The sequence below is a fragment of the Trachurus trachurus genome (assembly GCF_905171665.1).
Source record: "Trachurus trachurus genome assembly, chromosome: 13".
Taxonomy (NCBI): domain Eukaryota; kingdom Metazoa; phylum Chordata; class Actinopteri; order Carangiformes; family Carangidae; genus Trachurus; species Trachurus trachurus.
Genome location: NC_139892.1, coordinates 15,804,309 through 15,828,908, shown reverse-complemented (window position 1 = coordinate 15,828,908; position 24,600 = coordinate 15,804,309). Strand labels below are relative to the sequence as shown.

Genomic DNA, 24,600 nt, shown 5'->3' with positions numbered 1-24,600 from the left:
GGCGACTTTATTTCATCATCTTCACTTCCTCAATATCATGAACCCTTTGATTTTTTGTTACCCTCTGAAGGGGACTTTACCCCTTGGCTGGAAGCTGCTGGATTAAACTACCAAACTCTGTAATCAATATTAGGGTAAACATTACCTTCCCCCGGAGGTGTAAAATATTGCGCTTAAGCAATGATCCATCTGTAGTCATAATGTAATTCACAGGGGACATTTCTCAGTGTATTTTTGCCATAATTAAACAAAGAGAAAATTGCTCAGCCCTTTTCCTTTTGGTTGCTGGACAGTGGTGGTCCCTGCATATGACAGGCTAATTATAGGCATATTTAGCACATTAACAATGCTTAGATGGCTCTGAAAGATAACTACAGTACATGCCTCGCCATTTTTTCCTATGTTATCTAAAAATAATAGTGTCCGTTCCCCTCCACCTCTATTCAGGATCTCTAGCGACGGGGCATTTACTTTCCTGTTGGCCCCAACACTGCTCAGACAGCACAATGGGCTATTGATTCACAAATATTCCAACACAAACTAAATAAAACCACAACATTTTTTTCTTACCAGTCTACTTTATTGCATTTTCAATTGCATCTAGGACGGTCTTAGTCACATGTTTTACTTTTCATTCAACAAAGTGCATTGATTAGAAAGCAGTATAGACGGAAGTAATTGTAGTGGTGGTGTAGTAGTTTGCAGTCTTGCAGTTTGTGTGTATGTGCTCTCTCTCATGTGGCCATTAGGAGTCTTAGTTTGTGTCCATACACTCAGCTGATGAAAGGAGTCATCAAGGCACAACATCATCATATAAGTACACGAGATTTGCCATGGAGTGAGTTGTGAACCTGTGCATGTGAAAGCCAGGAGGCACAAGTGAAGGGGTGTGCCAAGGTAGTTATTTTTGTTTGAAAAGGTCACTGCCTCTTTGTGTTAGAAAACTAGAAACTTTAAAAGTAAAACATGGGAAATATGTTTGAGTTTAACAAAATAACTGTTGGTGCATTTTACAAAAGCTACTCATTAAAAACAAACTGACACCTTTAGGCTACACTGCACATTTTCATTACAGTATGACTCTACACGCAAAATATAAAAATTAAGTCAACATTGCAGTCAAAAGGGATGGGGGGGGGGGGCAGTTGCAAATGTAGGTTAGGACTTCTCAGTTTGGATAGCGCCTTCAAGCACATGACTGATGGTTTCCAGTGGGGTCCAGTTCGGCCTTGGGGAGTGGTGAACGGGGGCTGTCTGAGGGGTCTTGGGTTTGGAGGGGGGGCGGTTGGGTCAAGCGTCAAGGGTCGGGGGAGGACAGAACAGGAGGCTCCTTCAGGCTGAAACACAAGACAAACAAATGAAGAGTGAAAAAAAAAACGAGGTCACACAAATTCCCAGTTGTCTGTCGTGGCTGAAGAAACCACCACCACCACCACCACCACCACCACTATGGCTGTGCCACCCAGCGTGCCCACTCCTCTGGAGGCAAATCTGAAGCTCACTTAGCAGCTTCCTCTAACAAGTCGTGACAGGGGCTCGCAGGGGTTGGGAGACAGTGAAGAGAGGAGGGAGAGAAGCATCTCTGTTCCTTCAAAGTGGCTTTTTCCTGCAGTGGGTCATAGATGCCTGACATGCACAGAGGAACTGAAGGACAGGCTTTGAAGATTAGGGTTATTATTATTATCATTGCCATCATCATCATCATCATCATTGCTGCCACTGCCTCGAAGGGACAAAAAAAAGAAGAAGAAAAAAAAGGAAAAAGAATAGTGAGATGTTTTTGTTGTAACTCCAGATGATCCCCAGGCGCTGTGTGTGCTCACTGGAGCTGTTTGCAGATGGAGACAGTAGTGGCAGTCCCTTGTAAACAGGCTGCTGCATTATTATGTTTTAGAGCATGTCAATGGAAAACAACACGCCACTAAGGTGAAGCAAGGGGAGCACCGGCAGATTTATGCATCTTATATGTAAAGGCAAGAATATGACATTATAATGAATATTATACTACTGGCAACAGTGTACAGTGTAGATAAAGCAGACACACTGAGTAATTGTTACCTCACAGTGGCCATTGATTGCACTGTAGGGTCAAAGAGGAACACAAAAGAATATGGGTTTATCTGTTTAATTAATCTGCTTACATAAATGCCAAATACAAAAGGGGACTTATTCATACCGTGGTGGCGTTTACAACCAGTTCACATAATGTTGCGCTGCCCTCCAGTGGTAAAACAGAGACATTAAAACAAGACAGAGGTGAGAGAAAAAGCATTTTACCTGGACAGTAGTACATCAACATGATCCACGTCTCCTGGCTTCAACTACTCGGCTGCTTCTTCCTGTTGAAGGAATGAATCATGTAGTTAAGGAAAGCAGTACAATATAGTTACTGCAGAAGCTCAGCAAGAATGTTTAAAAATATGTTTTAAGTTGCTTTGTGTCACTTTTTAGGTTAGGCTATTACACCAATTTTAAATTATTATGATGGCAAATTAGTCAGTCTTGTTGTCTGTTGCTTTCACCCCCTTCATATTGAGCCTCAGATCTCAGATCCGTGGCTGTAGGATGAATTAATTTAACAAAAAAGGAAAGGTAGTAGAAAAGTTAGGGGTTTTCATTCCTAAGTAAATTATCTTTGCTAGCGCTCTCTAACCAAACATAAACCAGTTATCATTGCAGCTGAACTACGAATATGTTTTATTTGTGTGTGTGTGTATTTGTGTCTCACACAGATCCATCCTCGTAATAAGAATCAAACAAGAGTTTTTCAGGCAGATCAAGCAGTTTTGTGACGCTATAATACTACCTGTGTTTCTTCCACGTCTTCTTCTTCTTCCTTTTGACACATTAGAAGAAAAAAGAAAGAGGGGGGTTGTGTGAAGTCATGGTCCAAATGGCAGGGAGGTGAGAGGACTTCACATGTTAGTGGCCGTAGCGATGGGTGGGTTAAAAATGGAGAAGTAATTTGACGGAAGGAAGGAAAAAACTAAGGAAACTAATGACTTGCTGTATAGTCTGAGATGGCCTTTGTTGGAGAAGAGTGGTGCTTAAGACGGGGGCACCGTATAGATGTTATAAATTCTGTTGCGTTCAAGTGTAATCACTGAAGCTGTACTGACTATCCCTTGTTAGTACAGCATGATGACTGCCTTCTTGAAGTAAACAACACACTCACCAGGGGACAAAGGGAGCTGACATCATTATCTATAATTAGATGCAATGATCACTTGATTCCATCCAGTCACACAACTTAAGGTAGTTGGTACCAAAACACTGTCACACAGACAGATCTACACGACCTGGGAACAACATTAGGCCGGAAAAGACAACAGTCTCGCTTTTTATCCCCTTGTGTTGCACGGTAACAAGAAGTTCTTCGTCTCCTCCATCCTCCTCTGGAACTTGTCGAATCCACTTTGTTTCAGATTGCTCTTGGCAAAAAGAAGCAAAAGCCATGACTTCTTAAAAAAGAATTGAAAAGACAGGAAAGGACACGTCCCCCCCTGTCAAGTCAGTGCCCCCCTGACCGTGCAGCTTAACCAAACTGAGAGCATCCAAGTTATGCTCATGTGCACACAGGCAGAGTCCAACAATACAACAAAAAGTTTCCACCTGATCTCAAGGCATCAAAACAACAAAAAAATAAAACCGTCTTGGCAGGCTCGGAGGAAAAATGCCGACATGAATGTTTCGTAACACCCACCACAACACTGAACCAACGGCAAATACTATGTGGCGTCAGCTCTGAAGTAATTGTGCACTAAACCCCATGATGCAAGACTGCCATGGGCAGAGACAGTAGAAAAGTTCACATAAACCTATACGTACAGTCTTTGTATGCAATCAGATCATGCAGAAAAAAACAGTACTGGTAGGATTCACACCATGCAAAACATGGAGAAGTGAAATCCAAATATACCTCTTGTGCTTCAGCCTCTTCTTCTTCCTATGGAAGATTAAATCAGGGGTTGTTTAGCACATTGAACATTGTTGAGAAGTCATAATAATAGCCACTCTACTGGTCTTTACAAGACACTCACTATATCCACCCTAAATTTTAAGTAAAATATTGTCATAGTCATTATGCTGCACAACATCAGGCATCTCTATGGAGAAAAATCTAGTCCATGCAGCACACACAGGGGAAGAAAGAGAAAAGAAAGAGGGAGGACAGTGAAAAAAGTTGATAAGGCCAGAATACGAAACAATACAAGACGCCACAAACCACAAGGAACTACCTCACTGCCTTGTTGGTCTTGCTCCTGCAACAAAGGTAGGACAACAACGACAAAAACGATGGAAGGATGGACAGGAAAGAGGGCAAAGCAAAGCAAAGCAGTGAAGCATACGAGATAGAAGATCAGGCAGAGGCTGGAATGTCTCGGAGAGTCCTTTCAACACAGCACTTAAAGCAGAAACATTTTTAACCAGATTTTTTTTTCTTTTTTTTTTACAAATCTACACTGAGTTGGTTAGTTCTGAAATCTCTAGCTCTAAGGGAGCTAATCCTGAGTTAAGTGCTGTGTGGAAAAGTGTGGAAAGTGAATTGATCATGGGCTGAGTCCTGAAACTCGCAACCCTGTCGTCATGAGTGACAGTGTGCAGGCAGGTTTGGTTTCAGAAATTGAGGGGTCACGATGAAATCAGTAAATCAGTGGTCCTACTGTGTGGGCCCTGACAAAACCCACAACCTATCTAGATCTGGATTATGACTATCAAAGAGCGTGAGGACACCATTCACAGAAACTGAAACTGTAAATCATAAGATCCCAGGCAGAGTGGAGGTGACATCCCTGTATGTAAGTGCATGTTCAGATTTTTTGAGCTTGTGTGAATGTAAAAATAGATGTAGCAAGGTGTAATAAAACCTGATGTCACTCCTAATAGGGAGGCACTATCAGACTGATGTGAGTGAGGGACTTTATATCATGAGGGCAACTACATTATTATCTTATAAGAGTGTTGGTAAATTCCTACTAAGATTCACTGGAGGTCATAGAGTAAAAGTGCAGAGAAAGAGCACAAACTTGAGGTTACGAGCAAAACCTCATTGGTATGTCCAACAGTGTCGTCATGCACTTTATTCTTTATTCTAACTTGATCGTAACAGATGCCATTAATGTGATTGGTCCCTTTTGGCCTGGCAGCATGGCAGACTGAGGAAATACCTCTGAATATCTTCGGTAAGACAAGATCAACTAACTAAGATGTAACTAGACTATAAATGACTAGAAGGGACAGGTGCAAAAAGACAAGACGGACTGGGATATGCTAGGGGCAGGTACAAAAAAAATATCACATGAATCTACCTCAAGCTGTCGCAGCTCTTCTTCCTCCTACAGGGAATAACAGATAGCAGGTCAGCAGGCTGTGTGGGGCGCAAAAGAGCACCACAGGCATGCGCTACAGAACAGTCTTCTGATTTAATATGGAAACTACGGGGATAGTTGAGGTTGTCAGGAAGCAGCAACAGGACTGGGGAGAAATGATGAACGGGATGTTAGCAGAAAGAGAGATAGGTAAACAAAATAGTAAAAAAAAAAGAAGAAGAAATGGAGTGATGAAGAGAGAAGAGAAAGAGACGGAGGAAGAGAAAGGTGAAGTCTTGAAGTGAGCAAATCAAAGAGAATACAGATGAGTGGGAACAGCAGACCAAGACCCCCACCTCACCCCATCTCCACCCCCACCCCACCCTAACTCAACCAGAGCAGTCTTCTCTGCACCGTCAAACCCACACTGCTGATGACTATGCGGAGAAACCGCAGAAAGAGACGGTCGCCGACGCACAGTTACCTCTGACTGCAAATCCTCTTCCTCCTGGAGGGAGCAAACCAAGAGATGGACAAAAGGGCAAAGAAGTGGTCAAACGCCATATGGTGTTTGCGTGAGGAACATGGCTGGTGTGATTACCAGCAGAAGAACCTCTGAAACTGTCGCATCTAGGTGATGTGAAGTGAGTGGAGCAATGACTGAGATGGTATGTTGGTTCTTAAATGCAGGTGTCTGAAGTAGCAGATGCTTATCAGACAATCATTATGGTGTGAGATATATCAATTTAAACTTGTGCATGTCTCAGGGTAAAAAATAATGGTGCAAATGCTGTTAAATGTGTTTGTTTGTATGGTTCATAATATGCATCGCTACAAAGAGTTGTTGACATTGAGATGCTAATTTTAGATGCTAAAAAAGAAAAAAAAACACATTGGCGTGAGCAGCTACTACGGTGGAGAAAGTAGGTGATGAGTAGCTTGGGAAAAAAGACCAGCTATAGTCAATATAGCTGCCCATCTTCTGCCAAAGATACTGGACATTAGGAGTTGGCACTGAATCAAGAATGCTTTTTTTTTTTATCTACGTTGTGGATGTGAGGAAAATCATCAATTCAAACATCTGTCACAAAAGAACAAGACTTAAAAGTGGTGCGGTATCCACTAGCACTACGAAGAAAGACTTTTATCATGTGATTACTAATCTGGCCTGCAAGACAGACTGTAGATTAATTCAAGAGTTAATAGCAACTCTACAAGTTCAAGCTGTTATTAGTGCTCATTATCTTAGGCGACACTGTCAGATCCAGGACCTGGCGAGCGGACATGGCTGAGCAGCACCGGTGGAGACTGATCATAGCACTGATTCTAAACCAGCAACTACAGCTTGGGAAGGAAAGCGTTAGTTCATGAACATCCACTGAATGTATTTCACATGCAGTATTAGCTTGAATAATCTGATGAATACAGGCATTTCTTACTACTACTACTACTGTTATTAGCTATTTAGCACCATGATCACACAGTGTCAAATCTTACCCTGTCATCATCAGCTTCTTCCTGCTTGAAGAAAAGAAAAAGGAAAAACTCACTCAAAGCCGAGTCTCTTTCAGCTTTGAATTCACTTCTCAGTGCTCATGAACTTTTAGAAGAACTCACCTGTTCTCCTTCCTCCTGTGCACGGCCCTCCTGAAAGAAGAGATAAGAGGCTTCAGACTATGCAAATGGAGATGACTCACTACACGCTGTACTGACTGAATATCCATACGGAAACAACATTCAGAGATCAAGCTACTGAAATCACGCAAAACCAGGCGTCTTCAGGTCCCCACGAACACAACATGGACGGGACGGTTAATGGTAATGCAAAGTGGGTTTTACAAGTGAGTAAAATATAAAGGGAGGCAAGAAATGAAGGTAAACAGAACACACACAGGACCAGGAACGGGAATGCAAGTGGTGCTATATAGGGACGAATGGGGAATGATGAGGAGGAATGTTGTACGTTGTGGGGTTAGTAAACGACTGAATCTGAAGAGAGGAGACTTGAGGAGTGGATACAGTACAGTACAGGAATGACAGGAACTTAGAAAGAAGGCAAACCCTTGATGAGGAGGAAAGAGACGACATTAAAGGGAAAGAAGAGATGCTGAGGGGAGAAAAACAGAGCATTCCAGGAATGATGGGAAGGTAAAAAGGTGGAAGGAAAAAGACGCTCAAACCATTCAGGAAATGGAGGGAGAGGATAAACGACGGGAGGCTGGATTCTAGTTAAGTGGCAATTACTGTGTCTTCTGTGACCTCGTCTGTCTCCTCCACGGCCTCCTCCTCCTCTGCGGGGGCCTCGTCTCCCGCTGTTTCTTCTTCCACGGCTTCATCATCTGCAGTCTCTCCTTCTGCTACCTCCCCCTCCTCCTCCTCCTCCACGCCACCCTCACCTTCCTCCTCATCTGCTGCCTCTGCCTCCTCCTTGCCGTGTGCATCCCCGTTACGCTCCTCCACTGGAACCTCCTTATTGTGAGGTGAAAACAACAACTGGTGATCGAGAGCGACAAATTATATGATAAAAAGAAATTGAAATATTGATGGCAGAGTTGTTGAGGAAGGGCTTTAAACAGTGAGCTCATCAGTTGAGGAGGTTCAAAAGCTTAAAATGTAGATGATAGTTAATCCTGGGAATAAAGTGGAGGAGGGAAGAAGGAGTTAGAAAAGGTGGAGACTTAAGTGTCAGTGAAAGATGCATCATGAATTGTCATAGGTGAGAATCAGTCATGGCCTTAAAGGAATAGTTAAACATTTTGATGCACATATTTGCTTCTCTCAGAGATCAGTTACCTTTGCTTATCTTAGCACAAAGCCTAAAAACATAAGGACTCAGCTAGTCATTGTACAGCATGCTGTTACTCTGGTCTGTCGAATAACTGAATTGTTAAGTGTATATAAAGTTTAGTGTATTTGTCAGTTTACAGGAGATATTGTGTGTTTGGTGCAGTTTGGCTCCACATTTTTTGCAAAAATAGTCATGTGTGAGAAAACATCAACTCTCGGAGGAGGTAACAAACCATATCTACAGTGAAAATATATGTGGTATCTTTGGACACAGCCAGGCTAGCTGTTTCCCCCTGTTTACAGTCTTTGTGCTGTGCTGAGCTAAGCTAACAGGCTGCTGATGGTAGCACACAGACAAGCAAATAAATAATATATTCTCAAAATTGTTTTTTCTCATCAGGCTAGTCAACATAAATATGCAGTAAAAGCTATACAGCTACAATGAACTCAGTTTTCACTTCACTGCTGCATTATATCCTGTGGGATAAAAAAAAAAAAAGGAAGATCACAAGTTGAGCTTTTCAGCTATAAACCTTTAACATCAACAAAACACATTGAAATCCTTTAGATCTTTTTCAACCACTCAACTCTTTGCAGCTCTGTTTATACCTTGTTGCAGTGAGTAAAATATCAGTGGAATATATTTAAGCCTATGACAAATGTCCTTGGCTTACTTATTGAAAGTAACAAAGAACTGATTGCATTTTAAAGGTTAATGCAGAGTCAAAGACAGAAATTAAAAGATGTGTGTAGTTAGGTATCTTCAGATGAAAGTAAGGAAGTGCAGACAGGAGGGAAAAATGTTAGAAAGTCACTGAAATGAAGAGGGCTTTAGGGACATCAAAGTATGCACTGAACGAACATATTAATGATGAAATCAAACACTGAATTTCACAATGCAAAACAAACATACTACACTACAAAAGTACTACTCGAAGAAAGACTGGTAGAAGCATGATGTCTCACTATTCCGTGGCAGCCTGAGTGACGCGGCGCCACAGTGTTATAATGACTCGGCACATTGTGTTACTGTGCTGTGGGATAAAAGTTTTCACTCATGCAAAGCACAGAGAGATTAGTCAGTGTGATGATGACTGGGACGAGAGAATGATGTATTAGGTTGAAAGGAGAAGGTGAGACACAGTGAAAAGGCACGAAACATGAGGGAAGTAACGACGGCATTACTATTGATTCATCAAGGTTTCCCTCTGCATTAGTTTCCTCTCCATGGGTTCCATTCTCCACAATGTCAGCCTTGTCGGCCTCCGCGGCTTCCTGTGCATATGAAACGATCAGGTTCAACACAAGTGCATCACACGGAACGAGTGCTTGATAATAACTCTGTCCGTCACCAGCCAATCAAGCAGAGCCTCTGTAATTAAGGTCAAATTGTGTCAACATATTTTACAGTAAAATAAAAACATGACAGATTTGGAAAATTGTAACTAATGAAGTCATATCTTAAATCTGATTCATCGTCTGCTGAGGTGTCAGATAATATAACTTGATACTTCTCAGCATGGAGGTGAAAGTGTGACCATTTGTGTGCATTTTCATTAATGAAATGTCCTGATAAAACCCTGAAATACTCCAGTGTGAAGAGCATCCAACACTGCAGCAGTGATGAATTTCATTTTAATGGGCTACTTAGATAGGCTCACTTTCTTTCCTAGAGTGTTAGAATTTAAATATGACATGCCTTATCAGTAATTCATGGATTTTGTTGTAGACATTAAGGCCTGACAACATGATTATTTAATGTATGGACTATGGAAGTGTTGCTTGGTTGCTTAAAAAAGGCTTGTGCAGCTTTTTGGCTCTTGTTTAAATCAGTTTGGCTCCATGTAAGCTGTATGCAACCTGCATGCATTTTTCATTATTCATTAAATACGCAGATGATGTCTTGATACAGTTTACCCAACTGGTTGCACTACTTTTAATGATAAATGAGATATCTACTTATCTATAACATAACTAATACAAGTAGATTTCTCAATAATTGTACTGTTCTGTCAAACCCCTATAGAAATAAAGTATATAATGAACCAACAATGTATCATAATATCACACAATATGAATAATATTCAAACCAGAATTTATCCTCAAGGACAATATATTAGCTACTTGGTTAAACAAACACTGTTGAAATGGTCCCACCAGTGTTTATTTACATCCTGGTATGAGGGTAAAATAAATTAGATTATTTTGTTTATGTTTTTCTTATGAAGAGGAAAACACAGAAAAACTTTCAACCTTGGAGCCAGGAGGAGGGGGCAGTCCCAGGAAAGAATACACCAAGTTGTCCTCCTTGGCGTCGAAGAATGTGTCGTAGTCCTGCGTGAAAACGAGAGAAAGCATTCAATTAAAATCCACTTTTAGTTTTACTGACACACCATGCACACTCAGAGTCGCAGGTCTGTACAGTAGTAACTGCATATTTCCCCCAGATAATGTCACGTGATTGTTCTCTTGATCATCCACTCCCATAAACACCAGTATAAAGCACAGTGAGCCCCCACTGTCAACACTCACCCCACAGTAGCTCTCCTCATTGAAGATCTGAGGTGGCAGGGGGATGCCGTTGGCGGGCTTCCTCTCCTCTGGGACATTCTTCCTCATCCACAAGCGGTTCTCCTCGTTGCAGGCAATGTCCAGCTGGGTGTAGTCCACTTTAAGAGCCTCCAGGAAGCCGACCACATCTTGTTGCTTCTTCTTGATCTGGGAAACAGAGAAATAAATAGCATTAGTTTTAACAAAATCAACACTGATGAACTTCAAAAATTAAACAGGTTAGGACACAATGGATTCAAGTCAAGTACATGACGTCACCACCCTCCCCCAGGTCTCCTGTACTAACTGGGCTCTTCAATCAATAAATCTGAGGAAAACTGTTTTTGTTTGTTTATTAGTTTTTTCTTTTATTTGTACTTTATCATCATTAACTACACAATCTGTAATTCGGACTGTTAGTTCGATAGAAAGTGTAATGTGAAGATGTAAGAAGATCTAAGAAAAGACATCTGTTCATTCATTTATTACTCACTGAACTTTTCTGGTGATTGGAGGTTGTAATCTACAATACTACTTTACTCCATAAAAAAAAAAAAGTTAATTGAATATCTGTCATTTGAACTTTTCTTTCGAACCCTATACAACTAAGATTATCTATTTATCAAGGTTTTTTTTCTTTTCTTTTTTGACAAATTATATCCTATATGTTTCTAAACAAAAAAAAGACATCAACTGTCTTCAAACAATATTATTGGGAACTCGCACTTCTCCAAGCATTTGAACTCACTGAAGCACAACAGACACAAACTGTGGACAAACAAGGCAGGTCTGTCTGCTGTGAGACAACAGCCCTGTCCAACTGGGCCACCATGCCACCACCGCTAGGCCGGTTCAAGCTGCTTATTTAGCCTTTGCCAAAAGTAGATCTGCAGGATGAATTCACCCTCCCTGCGCTGGTTATCACCCCACCTTGTGTGCAGACACTAACTCCAACCCTTATCTAATCACAGACTGTATTATTTATTTATTTTAAAGGCTGTTTCCTTTGAGGGGGTGAAATCACCACCAACCCGGGGTATGCGATGTATGTGTGTGTGTGCGCGGATATGTTGGGATACCGGGGTCCGAGACATGGACAAGTTTGGGAGCCCCCTTCTAGAAAACTCTGCGTGTGAATAAGTTCGACTTGCGAGGTGATAAAAAGCACTGAAGCGCAAACTGGAAACATAAATCTAAACATGAATCAGCCCACACACACACACACACACACACACACATGTTAATAAACTTCCTATGTGCGAAATCACAGGCGGGTGACATTCATCTCGAGGTTTAATGAGTGAGCGACCTGATCGGGTTCAGGAGCAGAAGGACACAACCACAGTAAAAGTTCAGTTTGAAGCAGAAGCTGAGAGCGGAGGGCTTACCGCAGTGGATCCCGATGAAGAGGCGAGGAAAACTTTGATAACCATTATTTTCTTTACAATATATTCAAGTGGACTTTGCAACAAGTAGGTTCTTAAAGGAGCAGGCAGCCTCCTCTATTATTAGAGCGCACCCAGGATGGAGGGAGACATAGCACTGAGATCACACACGAACACACACACACACACACACACACACACACATACACACACACACACACACACACACACACACACACACACACACACACACACTGTTGGGGCTATTTTGGTCTCAGGGCTCCATCAGTGCAGGATTGGTGGACTGGCCCCTAGGGGCGCAGCACCTCACTGACTGATTGGCAACTTCAGCTGTCTGTCGACGCGGGGGGACAGTGAAGTTCGTCTCCGGCCTGTTGCTGAGTTCATATATGGACAGAAATAGCACTGACCAGCACTGTAGGCTGCGAGGCTTTGGTTTCCAAACGCAGGAGCTTGGACCTGTAAAGGCTTCTCCATTAGGATCCTCATACAGTATATATAGTGGTGCCTCATAATTCAGTAGAGGTTGTTGTGAAGTTGGCACAATAGGATGTGTCACTCTCCAGCTCTGACACTGATTAAAAGCATCCCTGCATGTTGGTCTAGTTGATTTTATTATTTTTATTTATCTTATTATTTATATTATTTAATAATGTAGGCTAGTATTATTAATATGAATATTAATAATAATCTACAATATTAACAACAATCTGAGAAAACCTCACCTTGACAGAAATTGTCTATTTTTCTAAAACATTTAGGAAGGAATTCACTGTGGACAGTCAAAATAAACTTAAAAGGATCTTGATTAAACATGCCTATGGATTATTGGGCTAATCTTTAGGCTACAATTTTATTATTACAGAGGATTTTTTCCAAGCTGGTTTGGAGCCCCAGTCATTGTTCTTCCAGTTACCATGACAACATGAGTGTCTTTACAAAAGAAAAAGCACCTGGCAACCACGTCTCCACTTATTTATCACGGTAACTAAATATTCCCAACCTGGATGTAAACAGATTAAGCCAGATTGACAACATTAGCCTGCGTCTGTTCTTCAGGAGTGAGCAGAGAGAGAGAGAGAGATCCTCTCAACAGCAAGGGAAAGGTAATAACGCTCTCATTTTTCAGGCTACACCTGTTAAAATTATACTTAGATGAAAGAAATTTACACAACTCAACCAATTCAACAAGATTATATGGACCAAAGAGATAAGATATTGAAATACATTTCCTCTTGCAGGCCTTTTATAAGTAATTTTTCAAAGATCCTTCAGATAAGAAGCTACAAAAAGGCCTATTCTCATTTTATGCAAATTCGCGTTAACCTAATTGCTCATCTTCTATTCTCAGAGTGAAGAAGCCTGTGTAAAGAAGTGATGAGTGTGAGGCAGCAGAGTCTGTTGCAGCAGATCTTGGCCTACAGCGAGGAGGGTGGTGGTGACTCTGGGACCTGCAGCACCGACACATCCAGGTGGTCCTCTCCCTCCAAACTGAACCGTGGCTCTAATAGTCCGCAATACTCATCAGATTGTGAGGACCAAGGCAAGTTCCCTGCAGCCAAGACATCAGACAAGTGGCGAGGACCAAAAACGACTGGGAGGAAGAGAGGTATTTTATTTTACTCTGCTTTAATATTTGTACAATAGGAATAATACTATATATAATTTAACTGTGTGTAATCATGAGTAAATGTATTTTTCCTCATTTAGATGAAAATGCACAAGGGGATTACAAACAGAAGACAAAATATGCTGCACACTGCGAAGTCCTTAAGCTGCCTCCAGTCAAGTCCTTGCACATTTCAAAACCAAGGACCCAGTCTGCTCACTTGAGCTGCATCAGGGAGCTGAAGAGCCAGGCGAGGGATCTGCAGAAGCAGCTGAGTGAGGCCCGCACTGAGAACAAACTACTGAAGAGGCTCCAGCGTCGCCACATGGTGGCACTGCAGCACTTCCAAGAGTCGGAGGGCAGCGTTTCACAGGTTGGTCGGTTGATTGGTTGGTTATGTCCCTCTGGTGTCTCCCATGCTCTGTCAGATCTGAATCATTGCCAAATCATTGTGTGCACAGGAAGCTCAGAGACAAAAACAGGGCTTTTGGTGGGTACCCATCCCTAAAAGTTGGAATGCTTTTATCTGTGTGCATCATGCATTCTACACCTACACCCCGTTATCCGGATTTCACAGGCCATTCATCAGTTCATATGTGCAGGCAGAAAAATCTGATGTATTATCCCTCGTCTTTCTCTGATACTCAGGTTCCTCACTTAATCTTGTTGCCATCCCTGTTCCCAGATCCTCTCCAAGCACAACAGCGAGGTCCGAGCCCTGCAGGGGCAGCTCCGTGAGACCCGCTCCTGCCGCGACCGCATGGCAAGGCAGCTGCAGACCTCAGAAAAGAAGCTGCTGAGCACAACGACCACTCTGCAGGATCTGCAGCTCCTTAGCCGGGATCAGAGCCTGCTGGAGAGGAAGGAGCTCACCAACATGTTGGCCAAGGCCACTGCAAAGCTGGAGGAGAAGGGCAAGAGGATAGTGGTATGGAGAGGTTGGGTGGAATGGTAATGGGTGTATGGGGGTCTAGTGTGTCAACCAACCAGAAGATCCACCGATCCGGGTTTATAACTAGGAAGAGGAGTATTTCACATATAATTTTCTTTCTTTCTTCATTTTCTCTTGTATTCTAGGACTTGGAGAGGAATCTTGAGTTGTGTCAGGCATCATTCACCCGCCAATTACTCACTGAAAAGAAAAAGACCAATGAAGTGAGGCAGATTTCCTGCTATCTACAAGAGCAAGTATATCAGCTGACCAAGGAAATTCAGGTCGGTTGAAAAATTGCGAAGGATTATGGGACAGAATCGCACCCTTTTGACATAGTTGTAATGACTTCCACAGGACCACAGTGTTTTAAATGTTTTCATGTCAGAATCCAAAGTGAAGTCCGACTAAGCATTCGTGAGAGAATTAGGTTAAGATGTCTGGATCGATATTTTGCTCAGACGTCTGGCCATTAGTAAACCACAGATACAGAGGACCTAATGCTCCTGTTTGATGGTGTAATTCCTGATACTGAGAAAACCAGACATTACAAATTGTTACTGTTCTATTATTAAAGCATCTTGAAGAAACAGTTTTCAAATATCTTGAAATGTGGTTGCTCTGTGTTTTTGTTCCTGCCATTACAGAGCAGAAAGAGAGAACTGGATGCACAAAATATTTACTCACACAGATTGCTAAAAGGATCGACCAAAAAAGGTAAACAAGCATGAGAAAGTACTCCCAAGGACTTAAACTGTTGTTGTCAATTAGCAGGATGATTTATTATTCCCCAATTAAAGGCAATGAAAGCAAAGTGGGTCACACAGATGGACCAGTCCTTCTCCCCACTGAAGAGAAGACTTGGGACTTTGAATATCCAGAGACAGAGGAGCAGGAGAGCTCTGTGAAGTTGGTACATGATTAAATATTGCATGGTGTTTTATTATACCATAAGATAACATTATTCATAATTTAAGTATTTCAATTATCCCATATTAATACAGTGTGTACTGTTTCAGTTTTGTTTTTATCCAGTGCAGACTTTGAAAACTAAAAATCCAAAGATGGAGGATCCTATACATGTCACATCAGAAGATACACGTACAGGTGAGCACTTAATTAATCCTTCATCCACACTGTACTGTAACACACAAACTCTTCCTGCCATGCACACGTTAAGTCGTTAAAAAGAAAGAGTAATTACCAAATTGGTATTTATCCACCAACAACTCTCTCTGTGATATGCAAACAAGACAGAAACCACTGCAAACATTACACACAAACTTAGGTTGGAAGCATGGTAATGAAAGAAAATGCTTTGTTCAGTTACTGTGCCACTTTTTTTTTTTCAAAATGCACACATTTATTTTCAGACACCAGTGAGAAGAATAGTTGTTCAGAAAAGATCGTAGAGCATCAAACTGAGAGAGCAGCGGAGGCATCAGAAGCATCCATTGTTATAGAGGGAACATCGGTGTCAGAAGAAGAGCAGGAAACAGAGCGTGAAGGCAAGTTCAACGTTTTGAGCAAATCTCTGAATACAACTGAACCTACAAGAAGAGGATACAAGCTGCCAAAAATCAAACACAACAGTGCCTTCAATCAAACTACTGAGAACCTGCTCAGTGGCAGACCTGCCCACAGCAGTGTGGATGCAAGTCCCTGTGAAAGCACCAAGATCCCATCCAGGGTAGAGGCCCTCTGCAGTGGGATCAGTAAACTCTCCATTATAGGCCTACAAGCTGGGGAATACAGGAGAGGAGGAGGAGCAGGAGGAAGCTCAGTGTGAGTGAAGGGCAGATGCAGTGCAGCTCTTTGGTCACTTAACTGGTTGGTCCTTCGACTGAACCAGTGGGTTGAGTTTGACACTAGTGGCATTAATATGTTTTGTTTTAATAAATTATTTTCTGACAGACATGCTCCATACAGTCCATTGTGGTTCATCTACTTTGTTTTAAACCATAGCGGTTCTACTTCCAGAAAATTACCCAGCATGCTTTTATTGGTCAACTCCCAATGTGAAAAGTGACAATCAATACAAGCTTTTCTTTTAATGTCTTTTATTTTTTTTAAAGAAAGAAAAAATAAGCAATTTCAATATATTTTCAAACCATTACATTTTGAAATACAAAGAAAAACAACCACACAATTAAATTAAATGAAAATCGTTACAAAATTCAACAATCCCAAATGACAATATTGCAACGTGAGACAGCCAACTGCAAAATGAACTGCACTTTTACAAGCTGACCAGGAGCAGCTGACGTAAAAAATAATGGAACAAAACTGCAGCTTTACACCAACAAAATATTGAGCAATAAGTTAGGAGAACAATGTGTTTAATGTTTGTTGCGCACAGCTTTAATCTCTAGCTGACGGCATGGAGACCGAGTGTAACTACTTTGTTGCAAACCACCAGCCAGCACGTGATTCCCACTCCACCTGAAAGAAGAGAACGACTCTGTCAATGGATTAATAAACAGATGAATGACAAGTTTAAGAGAGGAAACTATGACATGCAATTAATATGTAAACCAAGCTTCATGTGTAAATTATTGTTGGATTTGAGGTACCCTGCTTGTATCTGTAAATAGATTCTCCTCTATTTCATCCATTACAAAAAACACCAGTAACTCTGAGCCCAAGAAAAACGTCCCCAAGGGACAATAAAGTAAACTGTGTGTTGATTACCTGCCACTCCTGTTGGAAAGGCCACAAAGCGCTCCACAGGGGCAATCCATTTGTTGGGGACCACTGTCACTGGATCAGAGTAATACTTCCATATTAAGGAGATCATCAGAGCAGCCTGACAAATTAGAAGACAAGACAAGAGAAATATGTGGGTGCATAATACATGACATGTTGCCCTGATGCTAGCTGTATGTCAATTCTAATAGCATGCGGTTAAAAGTAAGAAAATTAAGTACTTAAAGGGCATTAACTGAAGGTTATGTATGAAACGTCACATGTTTATACTGTAGTAGGTCTCTAGAAATAAATTCATTTGTGCTTCTTCTTATGATCTCCACCTACCTGCAGTATGTAAAAGACAATGTTGACAACCCATTTCATTTTGGCTTGTTGAGCCGTTCTTGATTTCACTGCAAATAAAAGAGGAAACATGAATCTGTTAGACTCAATTCATTGTTTTTTTGTGATGCCGTCTTCAGTTATACTGCCTCGGTGCCTGTTGGGCTTGTTGATCAGACTGAACTGCCATTTTCCTTTACCTCACTATTTGAATCACTGGAAAAATCCAAAGACATGGGCAATGATTCAGTGGTCTAAAATGAGGCCTCATGTTTTATTGTATGTTCTCTGTTACCATCTTCCACCCAGTCATTGTGTAATAGTGTGTATTACAACAGTGTGTTCCTTGCAGGGTCTTGGGCAAGACTGAGGATGCAGTCTCTAAAATGCATATGAAATATCAATATACTATGTGAGGTAAATCTTGTGTTCATTTTTGATACATTACATTCAGTAGCGCTCGAATCAGCTGTTTTGGCGTCAAGAACACAGCAATATTATTAGAAAAGAATGACTGACGGAATGATTCCTCTAGGAAAACACATGTTATGTAGCTTGGTTATGAGATGCCTGTGTGCATTTTTAAGAAACTACCTTTGCACTATTGTAGTTGTGCATGATCCCACTTGAATTTTTTAACCACTTCCTGTCTGGGCACAAGATAATCCTGAGGCTGTGGGTGAAGGACAGCAACAGACAGCAGCTGTTCCCTGCCAACATTTAAGTAAGCATGTTATCCAAAACCCTCCCAGCCACTTCCTGCAGCTGGTGGTTTGAAAGTGTGAATCTGCTGTAGCAGACACACACAGGTGTTGAAGACACAAAAACATTTATGTTGTGTTTCAAAAACAAAGAATAAGACACCAATCCAAACCTAACCTCCTTTCTGAAGCCTGTGTTGATTCTTGTTGTGACTGCCATAGAAATGCCGATTTATATTGAGAAATCACAGATAACAGTGTGGTTATATATTGTTTCTAGAGATTGCTGGTATATGAAAGTCGTTGTAGGGCTCCTGTCCCCTTGTCTGTCCTCCTTATGTCCGTGACTTCATCTGTTTCTGTTTTTCTCACCATGTGTTTTCAGCTTGTCCGTCATCTTGTTGATTTTACGCTCCAATCTGGCATATCTGGCAAACTCATCCATCATGCTGATGGAGGACTGCTCCTTCTTCATCTCCTGAATTTCAGCCCTCATCTCACTCTCCTGCTCGGCATCTTTCTGCACCATCTTTGAAAGCTTGAAAAGGAGAAGAAAAGCACAAAAAAATGATTATTTCTGAGTGAGTATGGGGTCAAGGTGTAGGCATAATGTAGGCCAGAGGTCTTCAACAGGGGGCCTGTGATCGCTAGGGGGTCCGCAGAGGTGCTGCAGGGGGGTCGTGGAATTTTTGGTTGAGTAAGCAACGTTTTATATCTTTTAGTTTCCACATTTATGTTTGAAATAAAAACGTCAATATGAATAGCTTTTCTGAATGATTATCATGTAGTTGACAGACATAGTTGATATTGGCATTGGTATCAGTCACGTTTAAAAGAAAAACATGAATATACTGTATGAACCTGTGTGTCATTTGAATAGCTTAGTGCAAATGCACGATAACAAGGTGCGTTTTTACATGGCACTGGGCCTAGTTAAGTTTAATACAAAACACAATTTTATACAATATAGTAGGGGTGTCCCTGCTCCATCTCTCCATCAGTTTGTGGGTCCTTGGCCTGAAAAACGTTGAAGACCCCTGATGTAGGCTATTTCTTATGGGTGCAATCACTGCTAAACAATAAAGGGTGGCATCCAGCAACCTATCGTTACTCAGCTTGTTTTGCTAACATGTAAACAAAGCTACACAGCTGCTTCACGGTACAGTGAGTTCATGACATGTGAACAACGACGCAGTACAAAATGTTTCCTCTCTTCTCCATGTGTTGTGACCTGACCATACTAGATACGGTTCCCAGGAAAACTCCACCCACGTAGCATTAGCCTATCTATTAGCCTATAAAGTAAGCTAATATAAGCTAAGCTAAGCTAAGTTGTGCTAGTCAACAATGGACTGGCTACACACAGAGGGAGAGAGAGGGAGCTAAAGCACTAACAGTGACATTACACCGCTACTTCTAAGTCATTATTCGCCCTATAATAACAGCAGAGCCAACTTACGAAGGAGGATATGCTCGGCAGGAGTGTTTTCATGAGGTTGCACAGAAAAACCGAGCCCAGCACAAGGAACCACGCATACCCGGCCGCCATGTTTCCTCTCCTCCTCCCTCCTTTTCAGTCCAGTCCGACTCTCCTTGTTGCAGCAGCGGTGGAGCTGCTGGAGTTTACAGTGCTGCAGTTATATAATAATTAGGCCATTCAGGTTCTGCTGGTCATAGATAAGGGTACATGGAATAATACAAGATAATATAATAATAAGATTAAAAACACATCATGAACTCAAATAGCTCGATATAGGTAGTATTCTACAGTTTATGTTTGGGGTGGGTAATAAGAAATGAAACAGATACAATAAATCAATAAATACCAATCTTTAAAAAAATCTGTTTATGTTTACATAATAGCTCATAACATGAATATTGCAGTCTTGCACACACCCTGTTATAAAGTGAGAGTTGGCGCTGTCTCACTGATTGGCACACGGTCCTGCCCACACAGGTAAGATGTTATGGTTCAAAAATATGCTGCTTCGCCCTCGAAGCCAATCACTGGAAGCAGGGGGCGGGGGTTTACTCTTCCTGGTAGGTTGGTAGGATAAGGGATAAAATATACCGAGAGGGGGATCCAATCCGGTTTGAGCTAGTTCTGGTGCTGGTCGGACGTCTATAACGCTTATACATTAAGTTACAGACCGGACTGGAGGTACAAGCAGAGGTGTAGGGGCTGACTCATATCATTTAGTTTCCTTGAGCTGTAACAAGCTGTGTTGTTCCTCTGATCTCTGCCCTACAGTCAAAGCAACAATGGGAAGGAAAAAAGTAAGTTTACATATGTGGATTCTGCGGAATTTCGACGTATAACCGTATATTTATTAACATAAAATGCGTAAAATGTGTTTAAAAACGCGCGTAAATCCGTGTATCTTCTCACTGCATGGGTCTTATCGTGTAAGGTTAGTACTAATCGCTACAGTGTGTCCATGTGCGTGTCCACCTTTGCTGTGCTCAGGTCTGTCGTGTCTACCCTGTTGATACAGGGAAGTGGCGCCTTTTTACTTAGTACAGCGCAGCGTGCTCCTTTTCATCGAGCAAGTTTGCGATTTGCACACGCCGTCTAATACTATCACTGGGCGATTCAGGGGCTAAAATGTTCATGTGGCTGTGTTTTAACATTAATTAATGCTGACTGTGTGCTGAGATCAAACAAAGGGGTGTAACCACCGTCGATGCACAGGTTGCCATTTCAAGGAAATTTCGTGCGTAATGCCACTGGATGTTTGAATTTATCGTTGGTTTTACGCTCTTTTTACGCAGCGGTTTGTTCTTAAAACATGTCGAGTTGTTATAGTGTCTTATCTGCGTAATCCCAGCACGCACAATGTTGAGATTTTTGACCTCTGTCTGCGCGTACTGTAAGAGCTGGTGCGCGTCACCCTTGAGGTGTACGCTCTTTTCTTTAGGAGCGTCATGGCAGCTGATGGATCCTCGAAAAGACAGCGACACATCTGGCCGCTTTAACCGCCCGCTTGCATAATCATCACGTCGGAGAAGTTTCGTTGAATAATGCCGAGGTTTTGGTCGCGCAAGGCACATTAAATGAAGCAGATTAGCTGCAGTGATGCGTGAAAGCGCATGTGGAGATGGAGCGACTCCTCCATGACTTCTCTTCTTGGAGAAGCTGGAGCGCTGTGCCTACTAAACACACACACACACACACACACACACAAAACCATGCCAGCCTCGTTAATGATGCGCTACAATGCTTTACGTCAATAAACTGGTAAAGCCTTAATTTATAGTCATTTTAGAAACGCATCAGTCTCCTCTTCCCACTTTAAGGTTGCATAATTTCTTTGTGACTCAAGGGGAAGAAGATGTGCCCATCCCCCCTCTGTGCATTACACACCCACTTCAGCTCACTCATGAATGGCTGTTGTTTTTGGTTTACTAATTTCTTTTCTCCTCTCTCTCTCCCTCACAGTCCAGCAGTGATGCAGTTGCAAGTGCAGAGGTTGGTATTTGTGTCATGTCCTGACACCCAAACTGACCCGAACAGATCCTGGTATCTAAACTGACAGTGAAATGAACATTTTGTACTATTATCAGATGAGAAAGAGGAGAAGGGTTTGGGTAATGCAGGCTTGGATATTTACATAGTTAGGTGCAGCCCAGTTTTGAGAAACTGTGGCTGTAAGGGTTACAGAGTTAGCCATTTGGTTTTAATTTGGTGTTATAATTGAAACCTGGTCACTCTGTTGGGTTTGTAAAGCTCCACATCCTGTAGGGGGCGCTGGAGTGGGCTACTTCATTCTTTTAATTTGAGTACATTTAACTCTGGGGCACTTCAGAACTCATTTTCACAAGACCACAATTAATTTAGGGTCCATAGCACACACACCTCACTTTTCTACAAATCCCACAATGCACAATGTATTGCAATGCAGCAATGGGCACCTTTGCCCCCACTATGACAGTATAAAGTAGAGTTATAGCAGAAAAAGCAAACAAAACAAGTAAAAAAGAAGCTGTTTTGTATTTGTAAGTCTAATTTACTAATTTGCAAATTACACAATTCTGTTTATTTCATCCGTCAAGGAGGTGACGTTTTCACCACTGTGACTAATTTGTGTCAAGTATTTAAATTTGTATCTCTCACAAAGAAAAACCATTTCACTCATCTGATAAGCTTTGACTGACCTTTAGTCTGTAAACTAATAAATAAATGATTTTATTTGTTTATTTTTCAATTCTGACCTTTTGTTAAATAAGCATCAAGCATTATGTCAGGTACATAATGGGGTCTGGAAATACATGCATACACATACACCCTGTGCTCATTACTCCATCACACGCTGAGTAACATTTGGTTTGTCAATAATTATTGATTTTGTATTGCGTGTATCAATACTTGATGAAAGACTGGTTTAACATCTTGTCCTGTGTTTCCCTTCTTCAGCCACGGAGAAAGTCTCAGAGGTTGTCAGAGGTGAGTTTCACAAAGCCCAGCAAAAACCATATCATCTTACTTAACTCAGCACATATTCTACGATTATTACATTATTAATAATCTAATGCATATTTTTTCTGTGTGTGTGTTACAGAAAGAGACGGAACCAAAACCACAGCCAGAAAAGACAAAGGTAACAGAAGGAAATTTAGCCATTGAACAATATCACTGCATCTACTTAAAATACACATCTTTATTGCCATTTACTCCCATTTGACGGTGCATTTCATGTTTGTTTTCAACATGGTAGGCACCTCCCAAAGCTAAAAAGGTGAAGGAGGCCGCAAAGGCCAAGCCAAAGGAGAAGAAAGAGAAGGAACCTGAGGTAGAGAAAGAAGAAGAAGAGGAAGAAGAAGAAGAGGCTCCTGCAGAAAACGGTGACGCCAAACCCGAGGAGGAAGAGGAGGAGGAGGTAATGGCAGCTTTGTATCCTCACGACGCTTGCCACATGGAATTTGCTCTTTGTTTTTACTGTAGCAGTGATCAAAGTGAACAAAATGATGAACTGTGCTTTCCCCCATCCACCAGGAGGCTGCAGCAGCAGATGAGGCAGACAAAAAGGAGGAAGACAAGGCTGAGGAGGACAAAGAAGCAGAGTAGTGAAACCTCTGAGAACTCAGTTGCTTCCTGTACCTCCTTTCTTGTACAATGCAGAGAATATTTTTATCTTCTATTTTCTTAAGACAGCAGTGTTTTTAGGGATGTTATTGCAGGAATGCGTTAAAAAAAAATACTACAAATTCCATTCAATTTCATGGCTTCTGTGAAGGGAAAATTTGTGGTCTCATCTTTTTTTTTTTTTTCTTTTTTTTTGTCTCTGGATTCTTCTTTTGCCTTTTTTTAGATTGTGGTTTTCTGCATGACATGCAGTGATGTCTACTGTGGGGTCCAGAAGTCTGAGGCCACTTTCCCTTTCAAGTGGCCTCAGACCTTTGGACCCCACTATGTATCAGGAATTCGATGTTGAGTTCCAGGATTTACCTGCGACATTCCTGAGGAGTCTTGAGGGATTTTGTGAGCTGTACTGTTTTGGAATTTAATACATTGTAATACTGTGTTTGATAGGGAATAGGATGATTCAAAGTGATTCATGAGTTGTGTTCAATGCTATGTAACATCTTTTTCACAACATTCGCTTTTATCATATTCACTAGTACTGGAATTGGTTATGATGATTCTTTTTCTTCTTTTAAAAAAAAATGCTGTCTGTGATGGTACATTTGAGGACAGTGAAATCGTTTTCTCAGCTGTACTCAAAAGAAAACACATTACAGACTTAATCATTTTTGCTGTGTTTATCCTTTTAGGATAACTGTATTTTCATTTAAGTCAGCACCATGTATATACCACAAATGTGTGGATATATTCATTGTGGTTTTGGGATTCTTCTACTAATGTACAGTTTCCTCCTTTTTTAAAAAACAAAAACAAAAAAAATAAATTGTTTTCTTTGTTATAAATGGTATAAAAAACCAATTAAAGTGGGAATTTCTCTAAAGAGTTTGGTCGGGTCAGTGACTTTCTGAAGTGAGAAAATAAGCTTGGGATATAAGTACAATAGTAAGGAATGTTTCCAAAAGTTACAGTTTGATAATGTGGTAGGTGTAAGTTAAAAACGCCTACCACATAATGGAGATAGGACCTTCAGGATCCCTGGGGCAGTTGCCTCATTAGCCAAGTTGGTAATCCTTTAAATTTTACTGCACCATTTTGACGAGTTCACCACTGACATGAGAACTTTGTCTCTAACTCAACTAAAAACATGTTAATATAAATCAGATAGTTTTAAGAGATCAAAAATTAGCCAAGGAA

The 24,600-nt window shown here is 41.3% G+C and overlaps 3 protein-coding genes across 8 annotated transcripts; 1 reads left to right on the top strand and 2 right to left on the bottom strand.

Moving 5' to 3' along the window:
• Positions 1–694: 694 nt before the first annotated feature.
• Positions 695–12,212, bottom strand: sh3bgr (SH3 domain binding glutamate-rich protein). 6 transcript variants are annotated; one of them, XM_083984743.1, is made up of 13 exons: positions 12,035–12,212; positions 10,629–10,814; positions 10,350–10,430; positions 9,282–9,371; positions 7,554–7,778; positions 6,927–6,956; positions 6,807–6,827; positions 5,794–5,817; positions 5,310–5,336; positions 3,920–3,946; positions 2,807–2,836; positions 2,278–2,339; positions 695–1,337 (listed from the first exon to the last, which is right to left on the bottom strand). In XM_083984743.1, the coding sequence occupies exons 1-12, from the start codon at positions 12,077–12,079 to the stop codon at positions 2,322–2,324; spliced, it is 804 nt and encodes a 267-aa protein (XP_083840869.1). In that variant the 5' UTR covers positions 12,080–12,212; the 3' UTR covers positions 695–1,337; positions 2,278–2,321. The 6 variants fall into 6 exon arrangements, with proteins under 6 accessions (XP_083840869.1, XP_083840864.1, XP_083840865.1 ...); XM_083984738.1 differs by lacking the exon at positions 7,554–7,778 and having other exon boundaries at positions 6,807–6,830; XM_083984739.1 differs by lacking the exon at positions 7,554–7,778.
• A 4,452-nt stretch (positions 12,213–16,664) lies between these two features.
• Positions 16,665–20,093, bottom strand: get1 (guided entry of tail-anchored proteins factor 1). Its single transcript, XM_083984744.1, has 5 exons — positions 19,783–20,093; positions 18,696–18,861; positions 17,626–17,693; positions 17,284–17,398; positions 16,665–17,034 (listed from the first exon to the last, which is right to left on the bottom strand). The coding sequence occupies exons 1-5, from the start codon at positions 19,870–19,872 to the stop codon at positions 16,961–16,963; spliced, it is 513 nt and encodes a 170-aa protein (XP_083840870.1). The 5' UTR covers positions 19,873–20,093; the 3' UTR covers positions 16,665–16,960.
• A 289-nt stretch (positions 20,094–20,382) lies between these two features.
• On the top strand, positions 20,383–24,274 carry LOC310995565 (uncharacterized protein). Its single transcript, XM_083984656.1, has 6 exons — positions 20,383–20,600; positions 21,763–21,792; positions 22,738–22,767; positions 22,883–22,921; positions 23,039–23,200; positions 23,317–24,274. Exons 1-6 carry the CDS (start codon positions 20,586–20,588, stop codon positions 23,386–23,388), a joined length of 348 nt encoding a protein of 115 aa, XP_083840782.1. The 5' UTR covers positions 20,383–20,585; the 3' UTR covers positions 23,389–24,274.
• Positions 24,275–24,600: the final 326 nt, after the last annotated feature.